The 20,452-nt window shown below is 53.5% G+C and overlaps 1 protein-coding gene across 1 annotated transcript in view; it reads right to left on the minus strand.

Moving 5' to 3' along the window:
• The window catches only part of PLXND1 (plexin D1), a 50,163-nt gene that overhangs the window by 19,789 nt on the left and 9,922 nt on the right, over positions 1-20,452 (minus strand). Inside the window, exons 2-10 of the mRNA XM_039886805.1 lie at positions 13,198-13,374; positions 10,230-10,361; positions 9,833-9,933; positions 9,617-9,746; positions 8,014-8,191; positions 7,727-7,835; positions 7,184-7,286; positions 2,798-2,902; positions 120-209 (exon numbers count right to left, since the gene is read on the minus strand). Of these exons, the coding sequence (XP_039742739.1) occupies positions 120-209; positions 2,798-2,902; positions 7,184-7,286; positions 7,727-7,835; positions 8,014-8,191; positions 9,617-9,746; positions 9,833-9,933; positions 10,230-10,361; positions 13,198-13,374 (1,125 nt within the window). The remainder of the gene's footprint in view (positions 1-119; positions 210-2,797; positions 2,903-7,183; positions 7,287-7,726; positions 7,836-8,013; positions 8,192-9,616; positions 9,747-9,832; positions 9,934-10,229; positions 10,362-13,197; positions 13,375-20,452) is intronic.

Here is a 20,452-nt window from a genome sequence, read left to right on the forward strand (position 1 = left end):
CAGGGCTAGTGGGAATGGGGGGCCCAAAAGGAGGAAGGGAGTAAGATGGGAAGAAGGCGGTGCAGCATCTGGAATTGTGCAAGCCTTCCCCTGCCCCCCACTGGAGCCACACCACTCACCACCACTTGGTTGCAGTGTACAGTTGATTCATTCACCCACACAGCCTCAAAGATCTCCTCCTGCCCAAAACTACATTCAAGAGCTGCACTCTGTGGAAAAGAAGCGGGTGGGGTGGGGAGAGTCGGGTCAGCCCTCTGACTCCATTAGGACATCGTGGACTGCTGCCCTGAAGAGTGAGCTTGGTCCTACTACCAGGCCTCTGCCTGGGCTGTACCCTCCTCCAGAATGTCCTTTCTTGCTTCCATGTCCAATGCTTGGGGGAGGTAAAGAGTACGTAAACACCAAGAACTTTGGCTTTGTGCTCTCCATGCCACTAAAGGCCCCTCCAACATCCCCTAATGGCCTAAACTAGGGCCTTTTACTCTGCTCATAAAGGAGTAACTCTTAGCATGACCGACATTCAAGGTTCATCCCAGTGAGATTCCACCTGCTATTTGAACCTTAACACCTGCCACCTCTGCCCACAAAGACCACGCCCCAGCCAGACCAGAACATTCTTGGACAAAGCACAGACTATCCTGCCCTCAGGCCTTTGACCAAGTGTGTTCTTTCACCTGAAAATCTTGACTCTTACCACCTACTAAAACTGCGCATAGCCTTCAAAATCCAGCTCAAATGTCCCACATTCCAAGCCTTCCCAGATACCCCTCAGATCAGGGAGGTACCCCTCATCTGATCATTCATCCATTCGTTCAGCAATAAATACTTGGGTATGTGCTGAGGGCTCTGTTAAGCTCCTAAAGCTTACCCCCTACCCTGTATGTCAAAGACTACCTTTATCCCACTGCTCAGGCTCTGTGTCTACCTGTCCCCCGACCCACTGGGGAAGGTTAGGGCTGTGTCTTGGCCCTCTGACACCTCTAAGGGCAGCAGATGGCAAGTGAAAGAACTCAGGCTCTACTTCACGCAGGCTCAGGTTCAAATCACTGCTACTTCCTAGCCATGCCACCCTGCACACATGAACCCTCCTCTCTGAGCCTTGGTTTTCTAAACTTTGCAATGAAAACAGTCTTCCCTACTCTGCAGGCTTGCTGAGAAAAATGGAAATCATGTCTCTTTAGTGGGTTGCATACTGTGGGCACCTAATATATACTGGCTGTTATCAGTACGCATGAGGTTACTTAATAAATGTTTGCTGAGTGTATAAACGGGGCCCAATTCCCCAGTTTCGTCTTGTTCTCAGCCCAGTATGGGGCTTCTGGGGTGTAGCGTCAGTAAATATTTGTTGAGTGAACAGATTTGGGTTTCGTGAGTATTAGGTCAGCCACGTGGCAGGACTTCCTGTTTATGTCCCTGTCACTGGTAGATGTGACACCCTAAGGAGAAAGCAGGTCAGCAACCTCCCCCCCTACCCTGTCCTCTCTTCCTCTTTATCCTGTAGCTAACACAGGAAAGTGGCTGCTGACGGGGCTGAAAGCTCATTTATCCTCTGCCATGCTGAGTTGGGAGGTGGGCTTATACTCTGAGTCCCTGAGCTCAGGCCTCAGCCACCTTGAGGATGGCAAATCCAGCCTGTCCTGGGAGTCCCCAGGGTAGAGGCTCAGCAAACAGGGCTGCTGCAGAGCAGCAGTGTTCTGGAAGCAGGCCTGGGAACAGGAGGGCCAAGATCACTAAGGCTCAGGGAGGGTAGGCATATGTTCCCCAATTACACAGCTGGAAAGCAGCAGCCAGGACCCAAACCAGGGCTTGGGCCTCCCCGTGCCAGGTTTCTGCAGCCTATGGGAGCAGCATTGTCCTCCCTCCACTCACGCCCAGAGTCCTGGAGGCTCCAGGAGGCTAGGCCCCAACCATTGCAGGGTGGAGCTTGAGGGTCAAGGCAGAACCTCACCTGCCCCTCACAGAGCTCCAGTCCAACCATGTGGCTGCCCAACACATCCCAGATGCCCAGCACGTGGCCCCCACGTGTGACAACAGGCCTCAGCTTCCTTGTGGAAGCGACAGATGGCAAGTCCCCAAGAACTGAGGAAGGGGGTGGCTGGCATGCTTCCAGGACTCATCAACACTTCCCACCCAGGATGCTCCTCCAAGAGGGACCCAGAAAGGGGGGCATCCCCTCCCCTAACACAGATGGGCAGTGGGGGAAGGAAAGGCTGGTTGCAGGGAAGAGCACTCAATTGGGAGTCCAGGGCTAGGGTGCAAGTCTAGCCTGATGTGTGACCCAGAGGCACTGACATCATCTTTCTGGGTCTCATTTCCCCCATCTAGACAATGGGGCATGGAGCAGCAAAGAGGTTCTCTGGCCATTCTCCAGGGATAACCTGGCAGCCACAACTGGGGAGACATGTCCAGGGTCGCAGTTCAGTCTGGGGTCAGGGCAGGGTGGGGTACAACATGGGCAATATCCACCACAAGCTGGGGCCCAGCTCTGCCAAGGGAGCTTCAGGGGTAGGGGAGTCTGGGGGTCCTGGCCAAAGCATATTAATACCCAATGGATCCTGACCAGGGTTTCTCTTAGGCTGCTGGTGGCCTGCTGTCCCCTTGGCCTGGCCCTCACCACCCACCTCCCTTTCTTCTGCTAGTCTCATGCAACCAGAGCGGGGCTTTCTCAAACAGAACCTGGAAACTCAGAGCAAATAAACCAAAGCATGGGTGGCGGGCCCAGAGCAGGGGACCCCATCTGGGACTGTACTCTCCCAGACCTCTGCTCTGCTCCCACCTGGGCCTGGCCTTTACTTACCTGGAAGAAGGCAGCATTAGCCAGATGCACTGGGATGGTCTGGGAGCCAGCTGTGGGCATGGGTGCCAGGGATAAGGGCAAGATCTGAGGGCAGTCCTGAGGGCTCTGCAGTCAAAACACAAGGAAGTGGGGGTGACTGGGGCATTACAAGAGAGACAGGCTTCATGGCCACCGCAGTCTGCCTGTACAATCCTGCCTCCCTGGGGAGGTGCCAGTCAGGCGGCGTTGTGAGAAAACACTAGTAACAAAATCGTAAGAGCCACTAGCACTGAGGCAATGTGCCAGCGCCTCCCACACTCCATCTTATTTGATCCTCACAGTGACCTCATAGGCAGGAGGGTCTACTGGCACAGCCAGGCCCAGGTGAGGCCTTCTGAGCTGATCACACTACAAGGCTGGGAGGTAGGAGATGGTTTTTAGGTCCCTATGTCACTGTTCCTCTCTGAGCTGCTGTCCTGCTCTATCTTATGAATAAAACCCATAGAATTTCAGAGAATGGAACCCACATTTTCAGTCAGGTTTCACGGCTGCTGCCAGTTTTGCTTTACAGCTGGCTGGAGACCCAGGGGCTCTGTCCCCCAGATCCTCCCCACCCGTGGGCAAGTGGCTGACAGGACAGGCTGGGGATGAGGGTCAAGGTAGGGAGAGCTCCACAAGAGGCCCCCCAGAAGGAATGATGTGGGACCATCTTTGAGGGCCCCCTGACTCCCCTTGACCCTTATAACCCATAGCCACTTGGATGTTGATACCCATTCTACAGAGTGAAGGCTGAGGTGCTGGCACAGCTTTGCCCTCCTCCGGTGCCTCCCCATAAGGTTGGCTAAGCCTCCACGGGGGCAGCCAGCATGTCTGCTAGCAGCCTCCAGCCCCGACCATCAGCCTCCAAGTCTGGTCTGGCCTTTGGGAACCCTCCCCCACCCCCAGGCCTATGGTTTGGGAAGACTGACCTTCTTCCCTAGCTCCAGGGATGGGTGGGTGTCCCAGGCTACTCTGGCCTCAGCAATTGGTTCAGGGAGTGTATGTGACCCCATTTCCACCAATGAGACTCAACTATGAGACTTCTACAGAACCAATGAGAAGCTCTTATTTGCTAGGGCTGCCAGGGGATCAGGAGCCAGCCTGAAGTGGCTGGGCCCATCTTGCTGACAGGAGGGAGGCTGCTTGAGCATGGGGCCTACCCAGAGAGGTGGGGAGGTCCCTGACCACATTGTTGGAACCCCTGGATCCAGCTGTGCCTGAAGGCGATGCTAATCCTCAGACTTTTCACTCACATGAGCCAGTTAATTCTGTTGGGGCTGAGGCCAGTTTGAACTAGGGTTTCTCTACTTGCAACCAAAGGATAGAGGTCTCCTGTCCCATCCCAAGCCAAGCCATCAGAAAGAGGCCAAGTAGCTTCTCCCTTTGCTGGAGTGAGGCACGGGGCATGGCTTGCAGGCTCAGGAGACAGGACAGATGCTGGGGCAGCAATGCCGGAAGCCACAATAAACCTGGATGTGAGCCCAGCATGTGCTGGTTCAGAGGGCCTCACCTGTCCCCACGTTGGAGCTCACAGACTCTCCCAGGTTCTCTACCAAGTTCAAGGGTCAAGAACTGGTGTCCCAATCCAATGGGGCACTAACAGGCTCTGGGGCTCTGAACTCACCTAACCTGTTCCCTCCTTACCTTTCCGTACCCCCACAGGCCTCTTAAACTGCCCCCACATCCCTACCAAACCACTCTCCCCACTGGCTTCTAATGAAGCCGACCCTCATTGAGGTGTCCACTCAGGTTCCCCACCAGGAAAGCCCACCCTCCCATCTGCCAAACCCTCCCTGATTCTAAGGCCCAAGGTCACACCTCCTTGGAGAAGCCACTGCTGGGGAGGCCACACCGGCCCTCGGAAAACTTAAAGTGGAGGATGTGGCCACCTTCCTCGCTCTCTCTCTCTCTCCTTGGAAGAGCTGGAACCTTGCTCCCAGCATCCTCTATGCCCCCATTTCCTTCCTCTTGGGCTCACAAGGAAATGGGGAAGTGACATGAGACTCAAGCCCTAGCTCCTGCCTTCCCCAGGACAATGCCCTGGCTTAGCCCAAGACCATCACTTCCTCCCAGCTCCTGAGGGGTCCGCCAACAATGGGTGGGCACGGTGCTTCTATAGCTAACTGGCACTCAATTAAATGGCAAATTAAGCATCGGTTCAGAACCTCCCGAAGGCCTGGGGAGGAGGATGTCTCTTCTCCTGCTGGATTACCATAATCTCTAAGACAGGCCCTCTCTGTGCTCCCACCCCATCTCCTGACCCACAGAGCCACATACCTGGGGAAGAGTGGGTTATGGGGATACAGCCAAAGAAACACCTCCAAGCTGGTAAGCTCCCATGCACGTCAGAACCTGGCATGAAGATTCCCTCCCCAGAGAAGTCCTCCCTGTGCCATCTAGACTTTTAATGAGCACCTACTAGGTGCCAAATATGAAGCTGGTACCTTACAAGTCTAATTCTAGATCCCTACCACAGCCTTTGAAATAGGCACCATTTTACAGATGGAGAAACAGGCACAGAGAAGTTTGGTAGCTTGCCCAGGATCATACAGCCACAACTCATACCTCAAGTCTTGGCTCATGATGGAGAGGGCAGAACTAAGTCTAACCAGGTTCTTAGCCAGTGCCTAGTACAAACCGAGGCATACAACAGGTGCTCAATAAATGCTGAACGTATCATGTTGAGGCTGGGTCCCCCTCACCCTGCCTCACCTCTAGGTTCAAGTGCAGGAGGCATGTTGCCAGCACAAATGCTTTCTGCTGACATTCACTGAGTCCCTACTGTGTACACAGCCTTGAGCTAGGGGTTGGATGGAGGTGTGGACTCCAAACAAGAACAGGAGCCCTGGTCAGCCGACTGGAAATCTCAGTGTCCAGGGCAGAACAGGACTTCAGGGCCTCGCTTACAGTTTGGCCACACAGCCTCCACTGCACCTCAATCCCAGTGCTAGAGACCCACATTATTGCCTCACTGCTTTGAGTTAAGCATTGCTCTAGCTGGACTCCCCTTCCTCGAAGCATTTCTGAGGCTCAGGCAAGAGGGGCTGAGACCAGAGGATTCCAGGTGCAGACCATGACATGGCACCTGCCATGGGCAGACAAGCCTTCAAGGATTCCTGACGAGTTCTCTGAGCCCAGTGCCAAGAGGCTGGGGCTGCTTCCTGGGATGCATGTCCAAGGTGGGGCCCCAGTGACCTCCTTCTGCTGGGAGCCAGGGAGCCAGGGTGCCAGGGTCATACTGACCACCTCAGTTGTGCCATCTGGAAAATGGATGGGGACATCCCTTTCCTAGAGAGATGAGCTGCAGGCAGGAACTCAGTACCTCACCTGGCCCCTGGCCCCTGAATCTAGACAAAGGGCCCAGCAGCCAGGTCTGACAGGGGATGAGCTGAGGTCTCAAGACCCTGGCATCCATCCCTGGTCCAGCCATCCTGCTGGCCAGGCATTTCCATGCCAGCCAAAGTCTCAGGAATTCCGTTTGGTCATCCCTGATACAAGGCTGAGATGGCCTTTGAGGCTCTTTGAGCAAAGGCAAGAGGCCACCCTGCCAGTGAACATAACCAGGGGCAAGGTATGAGGCATTTCCGTTTGTATTTTTCCTCATGTTCCTCACTCTCCCACCACACCCCACCCTGGTGTAACAGATTAAATCCAGCCATCCCATAGCGCCAGGGAGGGCCAGTACAGAATCACTCTGTGGAGTCCAAGGGACTAGCATGAGCAAAAGGACCTGGGAGCGTGTGGTTCTTGGGGCTAGCAAGCCCTCTCCACCCAGAGAGCCTGGTATTCCCTGCTCCAGGGTCCCCAGTGCTAACGGGGAGACCGAGACAGGAGCCTCTCAGCTCACACCTGATTTGGGGAAGCAGGAAGAACATAGGCTCCAAGACAGAAGGGCTTGGATTCAAGGCCCAAGTCTGGTACTCCTTGACTTCCTAGGGTTGCTGAAATACTGAAGATAAAATTAAAACCTAGCCAGTATTGGCATGATGTGCAGAAAGGGGCCCTCCTACTACAAGTGGGAGTACAAACTGGCTCGGGCTTTCTGGAGGACGGCTAAGCTAAAAGTGTAAAAAAGTCTGGCCACCTTTCACCCCAAAATTCCATTTCTAAAAACTGGTTTCCAGGGAATAGTCAAGGACATGCACAGTGCCCCGGCTATATCAGAATGCAAAAAAGAAATGGGAAGTAACATGTCCAACAACAGGGGATTGGTTACACGTGCTGCCATGTGACGAGCCCAGCACTGCTGTGAAATCTGGTGCCAAAGAAGAAAATTTACTGACATGGAAATGTTCTCAATGTATTAAATGAAAAAAAAAAAAGTGAAGAAACAGCGGAGGCAGAGGGCAGCCCCCAGACCTGGCTTACCATGGGATTTGGTGAGGCCGCACACTGAGACTGGTTGGAGACGCAGGCATGCTGCTGGGTGCACCAAAAACAGGGCCATTGTGTCGACAGGCAGCTGGTACAGCTGGAAGATAGGGAGCCCCTCAGAGACCCAGCTCCCTACCTCTCACTTCACCCCTGCCCCCAGTAACTGTGACCTAGGAAGCAGATCCCCGCACAAGGGAAGGTCTTTCTCACTATCAGAGCTGACAGGCGGAGTTGGGCACTTTGTAGGGTAGTGAGATCCCCACTCTAAGAGGTATGCAAGGAAGAAACAGGCAAGTGGGACCTTTAGGAGACTGAATTAAGTGTAATCAAAGCACTTCTCTCTGCTCCTACCAGACTAGGTGCTCACAGAGGCTAGGCACTTGGGTGATAAGAGTTTGTTACCTGAATAAATGAGTTGGTGAATAAACAACTGAGGGTCCTGTCTGCCTCTAGGACACTATAATTTTCTTCCAAAGGCCTCCCCAACAGCAAAGACCTCCTCCTGCCACCCGGAAGCAAGTCCCCCAACCCACTCACGCTGTGTGGGGGTACACTTGTCCAATGCGGCTGCAGTCGTAGATGGTGAAATTGGCCCCGACGATGTTCCGCCCGTTGACCCTCACAAACATCTCCACAGTCACATGGTCTGGAATGGATCAGGGAAGCCAGGGAGAGAAGGACAAGGGGGCGGGGGATCTCCACTGACTTCAGAGACTATGATATCAGGACCCCCACGCTTGGGCTCCACCATTACATCCCTTCAGGGATGGGCATCTGAGGGCCCCCAGACAGCTGCCCCCCAGCCCAATGAATGGAGAGCTTACCTTGGTGGGGTGGGAAGGGTGGGAACTGATGCTTGGGCAGGAGGTTGCAGTAGGCAATCTGGTGGCCGAAGGCGGGGCCCGGGACCCGGGCCACAGTGCGGATGTTGTTCCCATAGTCGCAGGTCATCTCCATGCCACTGAGGCTGGGCAGGCTGCCTGAGATCTGGAGGATCATGCCCTGGAGGCAACGGACCTGCAGTTGGGGGGCTGGTCCTCCCCTCACAGCCCCACCCCCAGCCTAGCAACCCTAGGAGAACAGGTGGCCGGTTGCTACGAATCCAGGCTGCAGCCTACATGTAACCCTCTGGGCCTCAGTCTCCCCATCTGCAAAAGGAAGCTGATCTTACAGTAGCCACGGAGGCCCTGCATGATCTGGCCCCTGACCTCTCTGACCCCATCCCCTAATACTCTCTCAAATCCACCAATCTTCTCACCTCAGGGCCTCTACACTGGCAGTTCCCTTTGCTCAGATACTCAACTTGACTCACCTTTTTCATAGCTTTGCTCAAATGTCACCTGACCTGGTCTAAAATGTCAACACTCCCACTCAATCTCCACCCCTTTCTCTGTTCTGCTTTTTTTTCCCATAATACTTATCACCACCTTGAAATCTTATCTTGCTTATTCTCTCTCATCCTAGAAGCATGTCAGCCCCTCAAAGGCCTGCTTGCCCTTCACCTCCCAGTGCAGCCATCATTTGTCTGCTTTGTTCACTGCTCCCAGAGGCTAGAACTGCTCTTGGCACATAACTGTGCTCAATAACATACTAACGAATGAATGAATGAATGAATGAACGGATAAACCTATGCATGCTCTGTCCGCTTGTCAAAATAAGGTGTGTGAAAGACTCTGTGATATGGAATAATGGGGAGGTGGTGCAGAGGAGCCCAAGGCCTCATCTGGCCCATCAGAACCATCATCTTTCCACAACAGATGAGGATACCCAGCCTCAGAGAAATCATTGGGGGCAGTGCTGGTGGGCCTGTCTGTTCCTCAGCTGCAGCTGCTTGTCAGGGCCTAGAACCATGCCTGTCCCGATGCTGCCTCCTATGGGTGGGGAGTAGGCTGCGGCAGCCCCAGGCCCTCATGGGCACAGGCTACGGGGAAGCCACTTGCTCCCATGCTACAGATTCATCTGTTTCTGAAAACGAGAAATAGCAGCCTGGTACTCTGGGGCCAGGAAAAGGAAAGAAGGTGAGGTGTGGGAGCCCTCTCACCTCCCATCCTGTGACTTGTCCCTGCCTTCTTGGGACTCTGGAGCCTGCCCACTTGAGTTCAGATCCCAGTTCTGCTACTTCCTAGCTGTATGACCTAAGCAAGTCAGTTTACCTCTCTGTGCCTCAGTTTCCTCAGCTGTAAAGTGGAGATGTTAAGAGCATCCACTTCATAGAGTTCTGTGAGGTCTAACGGAGGTGAACATCACACACACAGCATGTTCTAGCACTTGGTAAGTGCTTAGAAAAGCTCAGTCACTCTCACTACATCACTGTTTGTCTCGAGGTCCCTGGGGCACTACAAAGAGGAGTCCTGATGTTTCAGGGCTTGGGTGCCAGATGAAGGGCGGTTCCCCACCCCTGAGTTGGCTTCTGGCTTCCCAACTCACTGGGTACTCCTGGCGCACATCAATCTCAGCGGGCAGGACGGTCATTGTGGGACAGCGGCCGGGGCCCTCGCTGGCACTGGTCCAGAAATGCTGCTGGCTAGAGTTGGCGCAGTCCTGCTGCAGGGTGCACCTGTGGCGGCAGGACACACGTCAGGACCCAGGTAGGCTCCTCCCCTGCCACGGCCTCCCGGGCCCTGTCCCCGCCCTGGGCCTCACCGTGTCTCCAGGGCGCACCAGCCACAGTAGGCGTCGGCTGCGCCCACGCAGTCCCCGCAGGTGGCGTGCACGGCACACGCAGCGACTTTCACCCTGGCCATCTAGAGGCAGAGTCAGGGGCCCAGCTCAGTGGGGCTGCTGGCCCCTCCCCCAAGAAGTCAGCCTGGTAAGCGAGGGCCATGAGAGGCTGGGGAAACTGTGGCTGGACACTATGACGGGGAAACACAGGAACGAGGCTTCCCTGCAGAGGTGATGGCTGCACTGGGAGGTGAAGGGCAAGCAGGCAAAGGAGGTGAGGAAAGAGGGTGCTCTTGGAGGAGCAGCGTGTGCAAAGGCCTGGCAAGCAAGAGAGCTCAGCTCATCCTGGGACCTTGTCAGGCTGGGGCGTTGGCCTTACCTGGTGGGACGTCATCAGATAAAGGTAACCAGGATCTGCTGGGTCAAACTGCATGACGTGGTGCACAGGCTCCCCGTAGGCCACCGTCACTACCCGCCTGCTGACCACCTGCATGCTCTCATTCAGGTTGATCTGTGGGGGTGGTGGCTGTCAGGGTAATGGTGCACCAGGAGGCTGCCCATGGCAGGGGGAGGCCAAACACCGGGGAGCTGCTCCCCAGCAATAGGTGGGCCCTGATACAGACTTGGGGTGCAGCCTCCCTATCCACTCTTGGGCCCTTCCAGGACTGGTAGGAAATCACAGACCTGTTGGGGGAGTGGGTCCGGCCTCTACACTTTTGCCTCTGCCGTGCCCCCATCAGGAATTCCCTCCCTGCTCCTCGCCAGCACATCCCACCCTGTGAACACACAGGGGCTTTATAGCTTACAAACATTCTCTGGGAGGGTGTTTGGCATCATGCAAGAACTTGGGTTTGAATTCTGGCTTTGACATTTATAAGCTCTACAAATGGACAAACTGTCCAAAGCACGTCCCCTCTCTGGGCCTGTTCCCTAAACTAATGGGACTAATGATGGTCCCTGCTCCACAAGACTGTGGGGAGCACTAAATAAAAAAATGCACACAAAGTGCTGATGGGGTCACACTCTCATACCTTCCCTCTCGTACCCATTTCACAGATGAGGAAACTGAGGCCCAGAGAGGCTGAGAGATTTGGCAAGAGTCATAAAGTGAAGATGCTTCAGGGTCACGATACAAGCCTCAGCTTGTCTGAGTCCAGAGTCCAAGGCTAGGGCTGGGGTTTGGGGTCCAACATCCAGGCAGGAGAACGAGGACTTGCTGGGGCCTAAAAGTTCCTCTGGCTCTAAGGGTCCCTCTTCCTGTCCTCCTGAGAACCAACAATGCCCTTCAGAGTCCCATCAAACTGCTCTTTTTTGACTGGCCTCCCACATTCCCAACATGCCATCTTGCCAAGGCCCCACCAGGCCCTGAGCTGGGACCAGCAGTCAATGACTCCCTGGGACCTCCTACTGCTCGGCCTTCCTCTGGGGGCTCCAAACCATTTAGTGGCTCCCTCCTGCTTATGTAATAAACTTGAGTTGGCATCCAAGGTCCTGATGATCTGACCCCCAACTTACTCTGCCAGCCTCATCTCCACCCACTCCCAACTCACAAATTCCATCTCTGGGCCTTTGCTCCTGTTGTGCTTCCTTCTGGAACATCTCTCCCCGTCCCCTTTCGACCCATGTGCAAATAAGGCCAAGCTCTGTCCTCCCAATGTCACCTCCAGAAAAGCTGCCCACGTGGCCTCCACACACCAAATTGAAATTACTCTCTTCTCAGGCTCCCATAGGCTCTGTCCCAACCCCTGAGACCTCAGGTGACCTTTTGGCAGATTCTGTCCCAGGCAGTTTGGCAAGTTTGATCCTAGGTTCGGTATGCTACCTGCAGCTCCACTCCCATGCATCTACCACTCAATTCATTTCTACTCTTTCAAATGTTTACTGAGCACCCACTGTGCTCCAGGGCCTGAACTGGGCATTGTGCAGGGGAAGAGTTGGCAGAAGATAAGAGTCTGCACAGCACGGGGTGACAAGTGAAGACTGGATTGAGAAGAGACAGTGTGAGCTCTGGGCCAGCTGGACCTGAATTTAGCCACGTTCTTACTGTGCGACTTGGCGTCATTTTCTCTCTCAGAGCCTGTGTCCCCATCTGTGAAATGGGGATCACAGCTCTGACTCCCTTGCAGGGGTGTGAGAATTAAATGAGATGCCTATGATGTGCCCTTCAAGACTGGGTAGACAGTGGGTGCCTCATAAGTACAGCTTCATAGGCAGGGGGTGGGGAGACTCCTTGCTTTCCATGTGCACAGGCATCGTCACAGTAGACTCTGACCACAGTCCTGGACCATTTTCCCCATGACAGATAAGGAAACTGAGGCTTATTCAGGGTGAGAAGCAATTGCCCCCGAGTTACTATAGCTGTGAGAGGCAGAGCCAGGATCTGAATCCAAGTATCTAACCCCAAAACATGAGCCCCATTGTCTAAGGACTCTCAACAGGGGCTTCAAAGGCTGAGGAAGACACTCCCCTGCCCTCCTCCCTGCTCCCATGCCTGGCATTTCCCCCATTGCTATTTGTGGGCCAGCAAGGGTCCTCAGCCGGGTGAGCTGGGCTCTGACCCCCACCCCACCCGAGGCATTGCCTGGGCAGCTGAGGGAATTGGATTATAGAATCTGAGTCAGTTAGGCCAGGGCCTGGTGCACGCTGGAATCGTGCCATGAAGCTGACTTTCCCAACAGGCAGGGAGTGAGAAATGGATGGGGTGTGTAGGGGGAGATCCAGGTCCTCACCTAGAGGCCCAACACAGGCCCCACCAAGCCTGTCCTGCCCCATAATGGGAACCAGATTCCTCTCATCTTTCCCAGATACAGGAATCTCAGGCAGGTATTATTACCTCTGGAAACCAGTCACCTTGGTGTAGGGGGGTGTTCAGAGGGTGGCAAGTGGGGAGGGGGAGGAGGAGGAGATAAGATGAAAGCCCCTATTTGCCAGGCTGCGGCCTTCCCCATCAAAGCCCCACAACTGTCTCAAGAGGCAGGGCACACAGCCCTTCACAGATGGCGAAACTGAGGCCCGGAAAGAGAAAGTGTGTTGCCCAAGATCAAATAGCCTGCAAGTGGCTGAGCCAAGACTTGAACTCAGATCCGTGTGCCTCAAAGCCCCAGTCCCAGAGACCCTGAGAGAAGGGCCAGCCCTCAGCAACCGGTTCCCTCCTCCTCCGGGGCACTTATTGTTACGAGCGAGAGGGGCAGAAACAGATGTGAAAATGCTTTGTAAATTGTAAAGTGCCAGGCAAAGAGGAGACAATAAAGGCTAATATCGGACCTGGCCTGGGTTGGAGCCCCTCCCTCCCCTCCAACTGGCTTCTCACCCCACATCCACCCTTCAGGCTCCCACCATAGCCCTACCTTGAGCAGCCGCCCACTAACTGTGCCCAGGAAGACCACCGTGTAGTTGCTGACACTGGCTACGGCCACAGAGGAGAGGCCCGGGGCTCGGAACACAGGCGTGGCCTTCAGGGGCTGCAGGATTGATAGTGGGTGCTGTAGGTGGGCAGCCCCACAGTCCAACTGCTCCGGCTGCAGCTGGAAGAGAAAAAGCACATCAGACCTCTGCTCTGGAACCTTCTTCAGCTCCCTGGCTGCACTGTATGTATGTAAGGCCTCAGAATCAGAGCTTTAAAGTTTTGCTCCTGCTTTAAAGGCCCAGCTTTGGGTTGAGACCCAAACATAAACAGGGTCACGTCCCTAACCCCAGACTGACCTTGGCTTTAGTCACAGAGTTGTCCCAAGATGACATTTCAGGTATGGAGAAACCATACAAGAGGAGTTTCGGTGGGGGTAAAAAGGGCTAGTGAGGGGACAAGGTCAGGTATGCGGGGGGCTAGGGAAGTCAGGATAGGGTGAGGCCTACACACTCTCATACTGTTGGAGCAGCCCCTCCAGGCTGGTCACAGCCAGGCAGAGCAAACTACACCAGATCACCTGAAGCCATCCTCTGCCTCAACTTATCTGCTGATACCCAAGAGGCATCTCTCCTGCCTTGGCTATGTCTCCACCATGCAACCATGGGGTTCCATCCTCCCAGGACCCCTGATCTGACCCCAGCACCACCACCCCCAAGTTCCTAGCAGCTCACCAGACTTCAGGTTGAGGCCCCCTGCAAACTGAGGCTTTTCTCAAGCATACATCCTATCATTTACCCACATGAGAGATGGGCAAAGCAAGGCCAGTTGTGTCCAAATGCGTAGGCCTACCCTCCACGCCAGCCTAGTGCCACCTCAGGTGGCAAATCAGCTCTACCCCATGGGAGCAGGACAACTGCGGCTGGTGAGCACAGTCCCTGGGCATTCCCTGGACTTGCTCCCACCCTTCCCACCTCTCTCTAGGTATTGTTGGTCAAGGTTCCTTCTGCAATTTGCACAAAAATACAAAACAGACCTCCAGGAAGCATGTTTGAGACGATAATTGGGCAAATTCACAAGAAGGCAAACACAGGGATAGTTTAGAAGAGTGGACAAGGGACACAACCTCAAGTCTGACAAGACTGAGCATGGAAATTATGGTACATCATCCAAGAGAGCCATTGCCACCCCTCAGTGTGACCACAATGTGACCACATTATGACAGAAACACATCTGGCTTAGAAAAGTCACAGGACGTCGTGGGGCCATTTTGGTAAAACAAGTGCATAAACAAAGAAAAAGCCATGATAGTAAACATCATAATAGGCCACATTTACTGGGAATGGACAATGGACCAGGCCTGGGCATCGACTCCTTGAATCCTGGCAGCCCTCTGAGGTTACATGTCATTGATGGGGGGGACTGAGGTTCAGAGAGGAGACGGCCTGCTTGACATCACCAGCTGCAATGCCATGCCTCTAGGGCTGAATCTGGTAGCAGACTTGAGCTCATAACTCGGCCCCCAGATGCCAGGACACAGGCAATGGAGGCTCTGAGCAGAGACTCAGAAGGTCACCAGAATGTAGCATTAGAACTGGCTTTAGGGTGCCGCTTTGGAGAACATTTTTTTCCTTATCTGTGTTTTTTTGCAAGCCCAAGCCATTGACTATGTGCACATGTGGATTCTGCACAAAAGCACAGTTAGTTTTCAAAAGAAAACAATAAATACCAGGTCCTTCTGTCCCTGAGCGAATAAGCATACTTGGATGGGTTTCTGGGCAGGGGCTGTTTCCCAGCACATCCCTGGGGGTCAAGCCCTGAGCCCAGAGATAGGGTGCGGCTGGGGGTGCCCTGCACCAGAAGCCATGAGTGGGTGGTCTTCCACAGGATGGCTGGGGATGTCCTGTGCAAGTCACTCCATCTCTCTGAGACTCATGAGGTTTACTCAACTATAAAATGGGAACATCCACAGCACCTCCCTCAGAGCGGCTGGGATGAGATAATTCAGTGTCAAGCGCTTGCACAGGGTGTGGCCCATGGTCAATGCTCCAGAAGTGTTAGCTGATACTGTTGCTATTTCAGATATGCTTGTCACTACAATTATTATTATAAAGTGGAATTTTGGACAAATCGTGCCAACCTCGAAAGCTTGAGAACCTCACTGCCTGGGACCACCTTAGGGTGGCCAGCCTTTCACCTAGGAGGCTCTCTAAGCCCCCTCTCAACATTTCCCCCTGAACATAGCTGCCAAGTAAGCCCTTTGAAATGCAAAGCAGGTCTTCCCAGTTTAGAACTCTCTGATGGTGACACTCAGAATAAATCATGAATCCTAAATCCTCCCATCAGGCCTCTGAGACCATCAAGCCCATCCTACAACTTCCTGGCCCTCGCTCCCCCACTCTAGCCACACCAGGCGAATTTGTTTCTCAAACATTCCAAACGGGGTCCTGCTTCAGGGACTTTGCCTTTGCTGTTCCCTCTGCCTGGAGTGCCATTCCCCAGACTGTAATATACAGTTGACCCTCAAACAATACAGGAGTTAGGGGCCCTGACCCCCATGCAATTGAAAATCTGTGTTTAACTTCTGACTCCTCACTAAGTCCCTCGGTATCCAAAGGGGCTTGGTTCCAGGATCCCCTGCAGATACTAAAATCCGCAGATGCTCAAGTCCATTATATATAAAATGGCATAGAACAAGGCATATGGCCCTCCACATCCTTGGACTCCTAACCACAGATGGAAAATACTGTTTTCGATCCAAGATTGGTTCAAACTATGGATGCAAAACCCAGGGTTATGGAGGGCTGACTATATATTTATTTTTAAAAATCGTATATTTATTTTTAAAAACCTGCATACAAGTGTACCTGTGTGGTTCAACTCTGTGTTGTTGAAGGGTCAGCTGTAATTGGCGCCCTCATATCTTTCAGTTTCAGATCTGCCCCGCCTGACTTCATCCTGTGTACACCTGAGTTGGGGGCGGCCAGGAAAGGGGATGCTGAACCATCTCCCCAGCTGCCTTGCCCAGGCCCAGGCTCAGGCCCATCCTGCAGCTGCAGGGAGGAGGTGAGGTGGGCTCCGTCTACACTCAGGCCTGAATCCTGCCATGAGGGATGCCTTTCCTAAGGGTTATATAATTTTTCTTCATTGAATATGGATTATTTGTGTCATTAAACCATAAGTTGTTTTAAAATTAAAATTGTAAACCTTGCCTGGGGGACATGACTTTCCTCCCTGAGCTCTGGGAAGTGTGGGAAGGAAGGAAGGGAGACCTGGGAGGCCCCGATGACACCTTTGGGGTTTTCAGCCCTGGGCCCTGGGGGCCCCAGCCAGCCAGGGTGGGGGAGTCCTGGGAAAAGCCAGATGGGCACCCAGCTCTGGGTGATTTGTGAACCAGGGAAGCAGAGAGGATGAGGGAAGAGCATGCTGGGAACCCGGCTCTTGCCTGCCTGGCCTGACGTTCACAAGCCATTAATTCCGCACCAAAGGAATTTTCTAAAACGTCTTTCCTCCAACTTTTTTTTCTTATCCTAAAAATAAAATTTAAAAAAAAAATTATTTTAAAGGAGAAGTAACCCATTGGCTGCTCCAAATGATCTGTGCTGAGGGGGAAGCTGACTCCCCAACCGCCAGGGGAAATCACAAGGCTTCGAACTGGCTGAAAAATGGAAGCCGGGCTGGCGGGAAATGCCTCCCCTGTTGGGGGAGGGGGTTGCAGGCCCAGGGGACAGGGACAGCGGCTTGGGGACGAAGCGAGGCAGGCCTCCTGTCTAGAGAGTGGCCTCAGCCGAACTCAGTCTCCTGGGGAACTCAGCTCCACAGGCCCAAAATACAACCCTGACTGAATGACACTGCCTGAAGTTCCTCCATTAGCACCGGCTTGTCTTCAAGTCTCACTCAGCATAGGTGTTTCAGAAACACAAATCCCCCTGGGAGCAGGGGAAGGGCTGGACTACCACGGCAGCCCCCTGCAGCCCACAAGGGCCACCTTTCCAAGCACAAAACTAGGTAGCTCCTCCCTGACTTAAACTTCTCTCTGGCTCCCAGCTGTCCTCAGGATCAAGCCTGGCATTCAAGGCTTATGATCTGGCTCCTGCCAACTGGTCAGGCCTCAAGTCTCACTTCTTTCCTCTGCCCCACCCTCAATTCCAACCACACCAATCTCTGCAGTTCCTCAATTGTGGCCACACTTTCCCGCCTGGGCTCCTGAAACTTCTGAAACTTCGTAAGGTTTCCTCTGTAGTCAGTGCCCTTCCCACACCTCTGAGCCACTCATATGTCCTCTGGCCTTTCAGTCCCCTCGTCTTAACCCATGATATTCCCCCCCTTTGCCAGGCAGCAAGATTCTGGCCAGCCTTCAAGGCGTGGCTCAAAAACTCTCCCCTCCTCTGAGGGCACCAAGCTCTTGGTCACCACCTTCATGTATTATGGTAGCATATGCAAGAGCTTTTCCAGGGCAAACGCTACGCTCTGGGATGAGTGTTTACCAAAGGAATAAAACTAATTTTGACTATAGTGTGAACAACTATGTTCGCTTGCTCCCTTTCCAAGCAGAGATTGACAGCAACACTGCCATGCTGGGTGCTGGAAAACTAAGGGAAAGTATGGGTTAACTGTATGCCTACTCTGTGTGTGGCAACACAGGAGAGGCAGGTGTTTAGGCCCAGACAACACCTATCTGCTGGTCTTGGTTTCTCTAAGAACTTCGGTTTATCCCTCTCTAAAATGAAATGAGCAAATGCCTCTGGTCTGAACTCTTTTCTGAGAGCAGGATGCCCCCTGCCCCCTCCAGCTGGCTGCCTCCTGGGGCCAAAGCTCAGCTCTGCCCACTCTCCCATTAAAACCCTGACATATTGATTTCTCTACCAACCGTAATTGTGTTGACTTTCTCTCCTCAGGAAGCCAGTTGGAGCAAGAGCTTCAAGAGCCCAGCTTCTCAAGCCTCCCACATCCTGCCCACAGACCCCACCAAACCTCAGTCCCACCTCAAGTGGCACTCCAAAGAGGATGAGGCATTGATGGTGGGCACCGTGACAGGTTGCAAAACCCAGTGGTTCTGTCCCAGGTAGAGATTAAGATGGCTATTGGGGCTTTGTGCACCTTCCTGCCTCAAGTCTTTCATTGTTATTGAACTGTGATCCTGGGCAAATGAGGTTTCGCTGCCAGGAGTGGAAAGCACACTTCTGAGTATTAAGTAGCCAACAGCAAGAGGCCTGATGCTCACCACTCCCAGGCTGGGGGACAGGTGGGCCCCCTCCAACTCACCCTCCATGGCAGCCAAAGGGAGATTTAAAACTGTGAAGCACTAAATGCAAAGGCAGATCCTGGAAAAGTAAAAGGACATTCATCGAGTAAAGTCTGGAGTTGAGAATAAAGTACCTATGTTGGTTTCTTAGTTTAGACAAATGTCCCATGGTAATGGAAGACTTAAGCAATGGGGAAAACTGAGGAAAGGGTATGCAGGAACTATCCTTGTAACTTTCTTATAAATCTAAAATTATTCCAAAATAAAAATTTTAATGTTTATTTAAAGACGCACAAAGAAGATCGTATTCCTTCCACAGCTCAATAGCCTTCAATGGATCCCCAGTGTCCTTTACATAAACCCAAATTTTGCTCTTGGGCCCTGAAGACCCTGCTCTATCTGGCCTGCCCCTCTGTGGCTTCCTTCAACCCCTGGTCCAGGCCAAATCCTGCTCCCACAGCCTGGACAGCCGAGGAGGGGCAAGGAGATGCTCCAGAGACAGGACCAGAAAAGAGGTAGCAAGCAGGGACTACTACTAGGCAGGGTACAATGTAATAGGGATCTGATAGGCACAGTCTGCAGGAGGCTTTAAAAGCCAGGCCTGGATTGGTGCTTTCTGCAAAGTCCAATTGAGAAATTCCTTCCCCACACTTAAGAAGCTCTGAGGTTAAAGGAGGAACTGTTCTCAAATCACCCAAGGGCACATGGTCAGGTCAGGATTTGAAGCCACATCTGTGAAAGCCAAACTCCCCCCACTCTCCGCCCCCCGCTTTAGCCTGTGCAGTCTCTTGGAATACCACAGCTACTGGGATCTGGGTCTGCGGAGCTGACACCTCCACTGAGGGTAAACTGAGACATGCAAAGAACCATGGGCCTGCTGTATGCCAGCCCTGGAAGGGGTCAGGATGGACTTGATTCTGGTGGGCCTCTGGCCAACATCCCCCATGACAAGGAGGAAGCTGCCTGCTACTGAGAGGAAATACCAGCACCTCCCTGTGGGTGATCGAGATGCTTGCTTCCTGGAGGGGCCGGGGTATGAGAAATTCCTCCAGGGCCAAGAAACAACAGGCAGGAGGCCTGGCCCTGAGCTGGAGAAGAAAAGCAGCACCTTGAAAAAACCAAGGCACAGAGAGGGACAGAGGATTCCTCAGAACATACAGCACAATAATTCCCTACCTGGCCCCAGGCTGCCTGAATCAGGTAGAATGAACTGGCAGATGGCAATGGACACACAAGCTCAGGTAGACCATTCTGGAACTTCAGAGAGGCCTGCCTCGGTTTCCCCAACCCTCTCTCTGGAGGAGGTGGGTCACCCAGATCCAGAGCACTGAGGTCATCCAGGCCAGCTAGGCATCATCTGGAAGGCCCGTGTGAACCAGCTGGTCAGGCTGTCCCAAGCACGAGATGTCTGCCCACCCACAACTAACACTCCAGGCCCCGCTGCCAAGCTGGACGCAGGCTGGAGGGACAGCCCCAGGCTGAGGGCAGAGGCCTGGCTGGATTGAAGATCTGATGTGTGCAGGCACCGAACAGAGTTACCTCACAGCCACACTCTTGCTGTGTCCTCATTTTACAGACAGAAGCTGAGGCTCCTGATGTGCCAAACCTCCTGGCTCTTCATTCAAGATGGGGTGCCCCATACTCTTTGAGCTTCGATCTATTTATCTATAAAGTGGGGACAGTAACAGCAACTCCTATAACAAATGTTTCCAATTAGCTCTGCAGGCCACTGGGCGGAAGCTCAGGGATGCCAGAGGATGGAGAAAACCTCAGGACAAGCCACTCTACAGCTTCCCAAAGTCAAGCATCTGAGGCAGGATCAGCAGTGCCATCCTCCCCCAGGACAGGATGTTGGGAGCTAGGCCGGGGCCTGCTCTGCTCAGGGCCTGCCTGGGAACCACGGCCACAGTGGCTGACTCAAGCAGCCATTGTTTTGTTAGCTGGACGCAGCCCCCCCACAGACACCCAGCTCCCCCTTCTTGAAGCTGTTTCTCATTCTGACCCAGCTTGGCCC

The sequence above is a fragment of the Pteropus medius genome, unplaced genomic scaffold (genome assembly GCF_902729225.1).
Source record: "Pteropus medius unplaced genomic scaffold, Ma_sr-lr_union100, whole genome shotgun sequence".
In the NCBI taxonomy this organism is placed as follows: Eukaryota; Metazoa; Chordata; class Mammalia; order Chiroptera; family Pteropodidae; genus Pteropus; species Pteropus medius.